Below are 10281 nucleotides of genomic sequence, written 5' to 3' on the forward strand. Positions count from 1 at the left end.
TACAGGCTTGAGCCACCGCGCCCGGCCAAGAGATTCTCTCTTACGGCCTGTTCAGGGTCAGTCCAGAATTGAGGGTCTCCTGGGGAGGGCGGAGGCTTTGCCGTGCAGGGGATCTGTGGGAGGGGGTTAGGAGGGAGCAGATGAGCCCAGGATGAATGGTCAGAGTCAGGTGCTGCCCAGCGGAGGTCACGCGTCCAGGGAGGGGATCAACATGGCCGCTGCACCCCGGACTGTGTTGATCTCCGGCTGCTCGTCAGGAATTGGTCTGGAACTTGCTGTGCAGCTGGCCCATGACCCCAAGAAGCGTTACCAGGGTAAGAGGCGCAGGGCAGCGCTAGGAGGCAGCAGGGTGGACACGGCTTCCCCAACACTGTCTCCCCTACCCATCTCTCCCAGCTGTACTTGTGGGCTTGGGGGGGACTCAGGATGCATGCGGTCTTCCTCTCCCTCCAGGAATCATCCCCTCATCCTACAAATATTTCTCGAGCACCTTCTGGGTGTTCTGAATGCTGGCAACACAACTGGGGATGAAATAGACAAAAATCTCAGCCCTTGGGATGGTGTCAGGCGGGGAGGAGAGGGAGAATGGGTGACAAACAGATAAAAAGAAATTGTTGCTATATCTGGTGGGAATAAGTGCTAAGAAACAAAATAAAGCATGCTGAGAGTGGCAGGGGGTGGGTGGGTGGTATTTTTAGAAGGGTTTCACTAGGGCATTTCCTAGATTGGCATAATCACTACCCTGATGCTCACTCCTCCACAGTCTCCCCAGATTACTGCTTTTACTGAGATAAGCTTCTTAAGGGCTCCTGACCTTGGGGGTTGAAGGGATGGCCTTCTAGTTCTAAGAACTTGCCCTTTTGCAGCTCTGGAATAAATCCCTGGGACCTGCATCCTAACCAACCAGGAGAACCCCTGACCCAGAGGGAGCATGCTGGAGCCAAAGTGGGCAAAGGGTTGTTACTTACAAGGAAGCGACTGGGGGTGAGGGCATTGCCCCAGTTGGCAGGGCTGCTTCTCCCAGCCCTCTGCCCTCTGTTTCAGAGACACACACAGCTTTGAGCATGAGAGCCGGAACGGCAGTGTGCAGGGAATAACGTGCGTTCCTGTGGGCGGGCAGATGGGTGTATTAAACTGCTGGAGGCTAATGTTTACAGAGCTTTTACAATGCACCACGCTGCATTCTAAGTGCCCTGAATCCAGAAAGTCGTTTAATCCTCACATCATACCTGTGAGGCGGGCACTATCATCCACCCCATTTTATTATTATTTTATTATTTATTTATTTTGAGTCAGAGTCTTGCTCTGTCGCCCAGGTTGAGTGCAGTGGCGCATCTTGGCTCACTGCAGCCCCCACCTCCCACATTCAAGTGATTTTCATGCTTCAGTCTCCTGAGTTTCTGGGATTAAGGCATGAGCCACCACACCCGGCTAATTTTTTGTATTTTTAATAGGCGAGATTTCACCATGTTGGCCAGACTGGGCTCAAACTCCTGGCCTCAGGTGATCTGCCCACCTGGGCCTCCCAAAGTGCTGGGATTACAGGCATGAGCCACTGTGCCTGGCCTGCCCCATTTCAGAAACGAGGAAACAAAGATGCAGACTGTCAAAGGTCTTTGCTCAAGGTCTCCCAGCTGCAAAGTGGCAGAGCTGCGATTTGAACTCAGGCATCCTATCCTTTGCACCCATGTTTCCCACTATATCACCTGTAGATGCAAGTGACCCCATTCATGTGCCTGCTACCCACGAATCACACTGGCCCGAAGACAAGAGGCAAATGCCCCCAGGAGTGTTCTGGGTGATTATGGTTGCACACATTGGGGGATATCAAACATGCATGCTGGTGCATGTGCAGACATGGTACATATGCTGAGGTCCTGCTTAAGAGCATACGTTTGAGGCTGGGCACAGTAGCTCATGTCTGTAATTTCAGCACTTTCGGAGGCCGAGGTGGACAGATCACCTGAGGTCAGGAGTTTGAGACCAGCCTGGCCAACATGGTGAAACCTTGTCTCTACTAAAAATACAAAAATTGGCCAGGTATGGTGGTTCATGCCTGTAACCCCAGCACTTTGGGAGGCCAAGGTGGGTGGATCACGAGGTCAGGAGATCGAGACCATCCTGGCTAACACGGTGAAACCCCGTCTCTATTAAAAAATACAAAAAACTAGCCGGGCGAGATGGCGGGTGCCTGTAGTCCCAGCTACTCGGGAGGCTGAGGCAGGAGAATGGCGCGAACCTGGGAGGCGGAGCTTGCAGTGACCGGAGATCAGGCTACTGCACTACAGCCTGGGTGACAGAGCGAGACTCTGTCTCAGTCAACCAATCAATCAATAAAAATACAAAAATTAGCTGGGCATGGTGGCAGGTACCTGTAATCCCAGCTACTTGAGAGGCTAAGGCAAGAGAATCGCTTGAACCAGGAGACAGAGGTTGCAGTGAGCCGAGATTTCGCTACTGTATTCCAGTCTGGGTGACAAGAGCGAGACTCCATTTCAGAAAAAAAAAAAAAGAAAAAGGAAAAAAGAGGATAAGCTTGGCCAGGCTCTGTGGCTCTTTGGCTTCTGATGCCTATACTCCCAGCACTTTGGGAGGACGAGGTGGACAGATCACCTGAGGTTTGAGACCAGCCTGACCAATATGGTGAAACCCCATATCTACTAAAAATCCAAAAGATTAGCTGGGTGTAGCGGCAGGCACCTGTAATCCCAGCTACTCGGGAGGTTGAGGCAGGGGAATCACCTGAACCCAGGAGGTAGAAGTGGCAGTGAGCAGAGATCGCGGCCCTGCACTCCAGACTGGGTAACAAACGAGAGTGAAACTTCGTCTCAAAATATTGGCTATTCACTTCAGTGTTCATGTATGTGTGTATGTTGGCTATAGGTATGTATGCATTTTTTTCATGGCAGTCTGTTTTATGTTTGTGTATTTTATTGTCTTACCTACTAGGCTATAAATTCCATGAAGGCAGAAAGGTTATCTTATTTATTTATTTATTTATTTGTTTGTTTGTTTGTTTATTTATTTTGAGACAGAGTCTCGCTCTGTTGCCAGGCTGGAGTTCAGTAGCATGATCTTAGCTCACTGCAACCTCCTCTACCTCCCAGATTCAAGCGATTCTCCTGCCTCAGCCTCCTGAGTAACTGGGATTACAGGTGTGTGCCACCACACCCAGCTAATCTTTGTATTTTTAATAGAGACGAACTTTCACCACTTTGGCCAGGATGGTCTCGATCTCTTGACCTTGTGATCTGCCCACCTCGGCCTCCCAGAGGGCTGGGATTACACGTGTGAGCTACCCCGGCCTTATTTTTTTATTTTTTGAGACAGGATCTCACTCTGTTATCCAGGCTGTAGTGCAGTGGCTCCAACTCAGCTCACTGCAGCCTCAACCTCCAGGGCTCAAGTAATCCTCCCACCACAGCCTCCCAAGTAGCCAGGACTATAGGTGGGGGCCACCCACCACACCTGGTAAATTTGTATATGTAATTTTTTTGTAGAGATGGGATCTCGCTATACTTCCCAGGCTGGTCTCAAACTCCTGGGGTCAAGCAATCCTCCTACCTAGGCCTCCCAAAGTGCTGGGATTACAGGCTTGCGCCACCACACCTGGTGACTTTATCTTATTTCATGCCATAGTCTCAGCACCTAGAATAGGGCATAGTGTATAGTAGATGCTCAATAAATGCCTGTTGAACTCATGGTTGGAAGGAGGGATACAGGTACGTGGATGACGCATGTACCTGTATGTACACAAGTGTGCACTTGTTGGCTGAGTGATAAATGTAGGTGTGTGAACTTGTGGGTTTCCATCTCTTTGCGACTTCTAATACAAGATCACAGAAACGTGGAGCCCACACCAAGGGGAAAGGAACTTAGCGCCTGTCCCTGCTCTACTCTCTGCCCCCAGTGGTGGCCACCATGAGGGACCTGGGGAAGAAGGAGACATTGGAGGCAGCTGCTGGGGAGGCTTTGGGGCAGACCCTCACCGTGGCCCAGCTGGACGTGTGCAGTGACGAGTCCGTGGCTCAGTGTCTCAGCTGTATCCAGGGAGAAGTGGACGTGCTGGGTGAGACTTCGCAGCCCCTGATTCACTAAGCCCCATCCTGGTCTGAGTATAGACCCTCAATACGGCAAGGTCTGAGCACCAGCTCTCTGGCTTCTTCAGCAATCTCTGAGCCTGGACAGAAGGGGTAGACCCGTTGGCCAACAGGGGTAGACCAGTTGATCCTACCAATTGATTTATTAAGGGCTGGGTGCTGTGGCTCATACCTGTAATCCTAGCACTTTGGGAGGCTGAGACAGGAGGACTGCTTGAGCCCAGCAGCTCAAGACCAGCAAAACAGTGGTGAGACTTTGACTCTACAAAAAAATTAAGAATTAACCAGGTATAGTGGTGCATGCCTAATTCCAGCTACTCAGGAGGCCAAGGTGGGAGGATCACTAGAGCCCAGGGGTTTGAGGCTGCAGTGAGTTATGATAGAGCCAGTCTGGGAGACAGAGCAAGACCTTGTCTCAAAAATCAAAATTTTTTGTTTTTTCTTGAGATGGATTCTTGCTCTGCGCCCAGGCTGGAGTGTGGTGGCGTGATCTCGGCTCACTGCAACCTCCACCCCCCAGGTTCAAGCAATTCTCCTGCCTCGCCTCTTGAGTAGCTGGGATTACATGTGCCTGCCACCATGCCCAGCTAATTTTTGTATTTTTCGTAGAGGCGAGGTTTCACCATGTTGGCCAGGCTGGTCTCAAACTCCTGACCTGAAGTGATCCGCCCACCTCGGCCTCCCAGAGTGCTGGAATTACAGGCGTGCACCACCGCACCTGGCCAAAAATCTTTTTTTTTTTTTTTTTTTTTTTTGAGATTGAATTTAACTCTTGCTGCCTAGGCTAGAGTGCAATGGCGCAATCTCGGCTCACTGCAACCTCCACCTCCCGGGTTCAAGTGATTCTCCTGCCTCAGCCTCCCAAGTAGCTGAGATTACAGGCATGCACCACCACACCCGGCTAATTTTGTATTTTTAGTAGAGACGAGGTTTCTCCATGTTCGTCAGGCTGGTCTCGAAGGCTGACCTCAGGTGATCCACTCATCTTGGCCTCCCAAAGTGCTGGGATTACAGGCATGAGCCACCATGCCTGGCCCAAAAATCAATTTTTTTTAAATAAAAATATTAGAGACACTAGTAACAATCTGAGGCCTGGGGGTGGGGCAGATTTTATGGAATGGAAATTCTCATATATGGAGAAAGTCATATGTGGTTGGGAAAATTACTTGGATGAGTCACTTGGGGAAGACAGCATGATGCAGAAATAAGTCATAAGGTCCCCAACCTTCGCAGGAAGGTGGGTGTCACTGTCTTGATGCAATTTGGGGTCAGAATTGAATTGCTCATGGATTAAGGGGGCCACTATTCCCAGCAGCCCTTCCTCCCACTCAGGGCTGAGGATACCCTATGACAAATGCTAAACTGTGTTTAAAGATCACCAAGATTTCATATTTGTCCACCCAAGATACCCTGGACTGGCCTTGGACTTGGAGTACGGGGTGGGGTGATTCAGGGGGTGTTGGAAGTAATGCTAGAAGGGTAAGGGACTTTAAGGTAACCTTAGTACCTCTTCTCTTAGTGAATAATGCTGGAATGGGTCTGGTGGGGCCCCTGGAGGGGCTCAGCCTTGCTGCCATGCAGAATGTCTTTGACACCAACTTTTTTGGAGCTGTCCGTCTCGTCAAAGCTGTACTTCCAGGCATGAAGAGGAGGCGGCAAGGCCACATCGTGGTGATCAGCAGTGTCATGGGGCTGCAGGGTGAGCTGTGGGGACCCACCCCTGGAAATCCCATCAGCGTCTGATCCTCCCCAGACTGGGAGGATGGTGAATGGGTTTTAGATCATATTCTAAATTAGTGTGGAGCCCAGGCTTGGTGATTCATGCCTGTAATCCTAGCACTTTGGGAGGCTGAGACGGGTGGATTGCCTGAGCTCAGGAGTTCAAGACCACCAGTAAGAACAGGTGAAAGCCTGTTCTTACTAAACTACAAAAAAAAGTCAGCCGCGCATGGTAGCATGTGCCTGTAATCCCAGCTACTCAGGAGGCTGGGGCAGGAGATTCGTTTGACCTCAGGAGGCAGAGGTTGCACTCCAGCCTAGACAACAGGGTGAGACTCCGTCTCCCCTCAACAACAACAACAACAAAATAAATTAAATTTAAAAATCAGCCAAGCATCGTGGTGTGTGCCTGTAGTCCCAGCTACTCAAGAGGCTGAAGTGAGAGGATCGCTTAAGCCCAGGAATTCAAGGCTGTGGTGAGCCGTGATTGCACTACTGCACCCCAGGCTGCAGGACAGAGCAACACCCTATCAAAAAAGAAAAAGAAAGAAAGAGAGAGAGGGAGAGAAGGAAGGAAGGAAGGAAGGAAGGAAGAGAGACAAGGGCCCTAATGAAGAGAAAAATGAAGAGGATCCCCAAGTGGCCCCAAAGGTTTAGAGAATGGAGGGAAATAGGGGAGTTTCCTGGGACCAGGTGGAGCTGGGAGGAGGTGGCACCCGTCACCCGAGAACAACTTCGTTCTGACCCCATATGACCCCATCACACAATGCCATACCCCCCATCATCTTGGCACCATGTATCTGCTCTGTCTGCTCTGTCTTTGCTCATGTCCTCTTTGCTCTGTCTCCCAAAGACCCCATCACCCTGGAACCCACAAAGCCCACCTCCCAGACCCCCAAAGAGCTCTCCTTCTGACCCTCACAGGTGTCATCTTCAACGATGTCTATGCAGCCTCCAAGTTCGCCCTGGAGGGATTCTTCGAAAGCCTGGCTATCCAGCTGCTGCAGTTCAACATCTTGTGAGGCGGGCACATGGGCAGAGGGGGCTTGGAGGCAGTGCTGGGGAGATGGGATTGAAAGGGGGAGAGGAGAGATGAAGACAATGAAGCTGGGTGCAGCGGCTCACACCTGTAATTCCAGCGTTTTGAGAGGCTGAAAGGGGAGGATCGCTTGAGGTCAGGAGTTTGAGACCAGCCTGGGCAACATAGTGAGACCCCCATCTCAACCCAAAATGTAAAAATTAGCCAAGGGTGGTGGTGTGTGTACCTGCAGTCCCAGCTGCTCGGAAGGCTGAGGTAGAGGATTGCTTGAACCCAGGAGTTGGAGGTTGTGGTGAGCTATGATCATGCCACTGCACTCCAGCCTGGGCAAGAGAGTGAGACCCTGTATCTTAAAATAAATAAATGAATGGACAAAATAGGTCAGGGAGTGGTTGGGGCATCAGACTGATACTAACCCTGCCCGGTCGCCAGCATCTCCCTGGTGGAACCAGGCCCCGTGGTCACCGAGTTTGAGGGGAAGCTTCTGGCGCAGGTTTCTACAGCTGAGTTCCCAGGCACTGACCCTGACACCCTGCACTACTTCCGGGACCTCTATCTCCCAGCCTCCAGGAAGCTGTTTCGCTCCGTGGGACAGAGCCCACAGGACGTGGTTCAGGTGAGTGAAGGGCCCAGAGCCCCAAGCGGTGGCTCAGGTATGTCGCGGGGTGAAGCCCTCCCTGATTCCTAGGGCTCAGGGGCTCCACTCTGCAGGCCATTGTCAATGTCATCAGCTCGGCTCGGCCACCTCTGCGCCGACAGACCAACGTCCGCTACTCCCCGCTGACCATGCTCAAAACCGTGGACTCCTCCGGCAGCCTGTATGTGCGAACCACCCACCGCCTCCTCTTCCGCTGTCCACGCCTCCTCAACCTTGGCCTTCAATGTCTGTCCTGCGGCTGCCTCCCAACCCGAGTGCGGCCAAGATGAGCAGAACGGAGCTCACGATCCCCATCCCTGAACAACCAGACCTCTTCATTCCACATCTAATTCAAAGGATGAAAAGACGCTTCATTCATTCATTCTGCAAACTCCCCCTCCCCTGCTCTGTGCCTGGACATGGCTAGAATCCCAGACGGGCCTCAATTTTCAGGCATAGACTCCTCTGCAGTCACAGCTGGAGCAGAGAGAGGGACCCTGGGAACTTGGCCTGGGGAGCCCAGAGCAGGAAGCCGCAGCTGTCTCTGGGAAAGCAAGGGAGGCTTCCTGGAGGAAGGGGCATTGTTATGAGCCTTGAAGGATGAGACAGACCCTGCCACATTCAACCTCGTGACTTCATGATCCTGGGCCTGAGAATACAGGAATAATTCATAACCCACCCGGCACCCCCATGCAGACACCAGAGCTCTGTGGACCAAGGGGACATTCCTGGTCACACACCCCATCAACAAAATGTATTTGAGCACACACCAGCAATGTATGTATATTTTTTCCATTAAATATATAAAAGCTCAATTTCTTAAAATTAAATAAAAACTTAAAAAGACATTTAAACTACTGGCTCCAAAGAGAGAGAGAGCAAGAGAGAGAAAGCAAGCAAGCAAGCCAAGCATGGTGCATCACGCCTGTAATCCCAGCACTTTGGGAGGCCGAGGCAGGTGGATCACTTGAAGCCAGGAGTTTGAGATCAGTTTGGCCAACGTAGTGAAACCCTCTCTCTACTAAAAATACAAAAATTAGCTGGGCATGGTGACAGGCGCCTGTAATCCCAGCTACTCGGGAAGCTGAGGCATGAGAATCACTTGAACCCAGGAGATGGAGGTTGCAGTGAGGCCAAGATGGCGCCACCTCACTCCAGCCTGGACAACAGAGTGACACTCTGTCTCAAAAAAATACAAAAACAAAAACTCACAAATGGATAAGCAGACTTTTGTGTATCCTTAAAAAGGAAGGAAATTCTGACATGTGGGTAAATACTGAGAACACCATGCTGAGTGAAATAAACCAGATAGAACATTCCACTTATCTGAGATGCCTAAAGTAATCAAATTCATAGAGATAGAAAGTCACACAGTGGGTGCCAGGGGCTGAGGACTCCTCTGTGGTCACAGCTGGAGCAGAGAGAGGGACCCTGGCAACTTGGCCTGGGGTGCCCAGAGCAGGAAGCCGCAGCTGTCTCTGGGAAAGCAAGGAAGGCTTCCTGGAGGAAGGGGCATTGTTATGAGCCTTGAAGGATGAGACAGACTCTGCTACATTCAACCTCGTGACTTCATGATCCTGGGCCTGAGAATACAGGAATAATTAATAACCCACCCTGCACCCCCATGCAGACACCAGAGCTCTGTGGACCAAGGGGACATTTTGAATATATACTTTTAAAAACTGAATATATACTTTTTTAATAGTATATACTGAATATATGCTTTTTAAAAATACTTTCAAAAGAAGTTTTTTAAATAGTATATACTGAATATGTACTTTTAAAAAAATACTTTTAAAACCTGAATATACACTTTTTAAAAAACTTTTTCACTAAAAGCAGCATACTATACAAATAAATGTGAATTTCAGTTGTTTCCTTGAATCATGTATACCTTGGAGGATTTTCTTTTTTGAGACAGGGTCTGGCTCTGTGGCCCAGGCTGGAGCGTGGTAGCACAATCTCGGCTCACTGAAACCTCTGCCTGCCGGGTTCAAGCAATTCTCCTACCTCGGCCTCCTGAGTAGCTGGGACTACAGATGTGTGCCACCACACCCGGTTAATTTTTGCATTTTTAGTAGAGACAGGATTTCACCATGTTAGCCAGGCTGGTCTCAAACTCCTGACTGATTCGCCCTCCTTGGCCTCTCAAAGTGCTGCGATTACAGGCATGCGCCACCACTCTCAGCTAATTTTTGTATTTTTAGTAGAGATGGGGTTTCTCCATGTTGGTCAGGCTGGTCTCAAACTCCCAACCTCAGGTGATCCTCCTGCCTCGGCCTCCCAAAGTCCTGGGATTACAGGCATGAGTCACCACACCTGGCCATTATTATTATTTTACTTTTAAATTTCAAGACACAGAAACACAGGACATACTGATAGCACAGTGGCTCAGGCATGTAATCCCAACACTGGGAGGTGGAGGCAAGAGAATCACTTGAGTCCAGGATTTTGAGACCAGCCCGGGCCGCATAGCAAAACCCCATCTCTACAAAAAATTTAAAAAATTAGCCTGGTGTGGTGGCATGTCCCTGTAGTCTCAGTTACTAAGGAGGCTGAAGTGGAAGGATCCCTTGCATCCAGGTGTTGGAGGCTGCAGTAAGCTATGATCGCACCACTGCACTTCAACCTGCTGACTGAGACAGACCCTGTCTTAAATAAATAAATAAATAAATAAATAAAATAAGAAAGGACATACATAGACTGATTCTGTTAAAACTCAGAGACAGTCAAGCCTGTAATCCCAGCACTTTGAGCTTGCAGTGAGCTGAGATCTGGCCACTGCA

The 10281-nt window shown here is 50.1% G+C and overlaps 1 protein-coding gene across 1 annotated transcript; it reads left to right on the forward strand.

The window, feature by feature from the left end:
• Positions 1–202: 202 nt before the first annotated feature.
• Positions 203–8301, forward strand: LOC111527707 (retinol dehydrogenase 8). The gene is made up of 6 exons (XM_023194140.2): positions 203–314; positions 3911–4069; positions 5620–5799; positions 6744–6837; positions 7291–7474; positions 7570–8301. Exons 1-6 carry the CDS (start codon positions 212–214, stop codon positions 7783–7785), a joined length of 936 nt encoding a protein of 311 aa, XP_023049908.2. The 5' UTR covers positions 203–211; the 3' UTR covers positions 7786–8301.
• Positions 8302–10281: the final 1980 nt, after the last annotated feature.

Source organism: Piliocolobus tephrosceles, unplaced genomic scaffold, assembly GCF_002776525.5.
Source record: "Piliocolobus tephrosceles isolate RC106 unplaced genomic scaffold, ASM277652v3 unscaffolded_43565, whole genome shotgun sequence".
NCBI lineage: Eukaryota > Metazoa > Chordata > Mammalia > Primates > Cercopithecidae > Piliocolobus > Piliocolobus tephrosceles.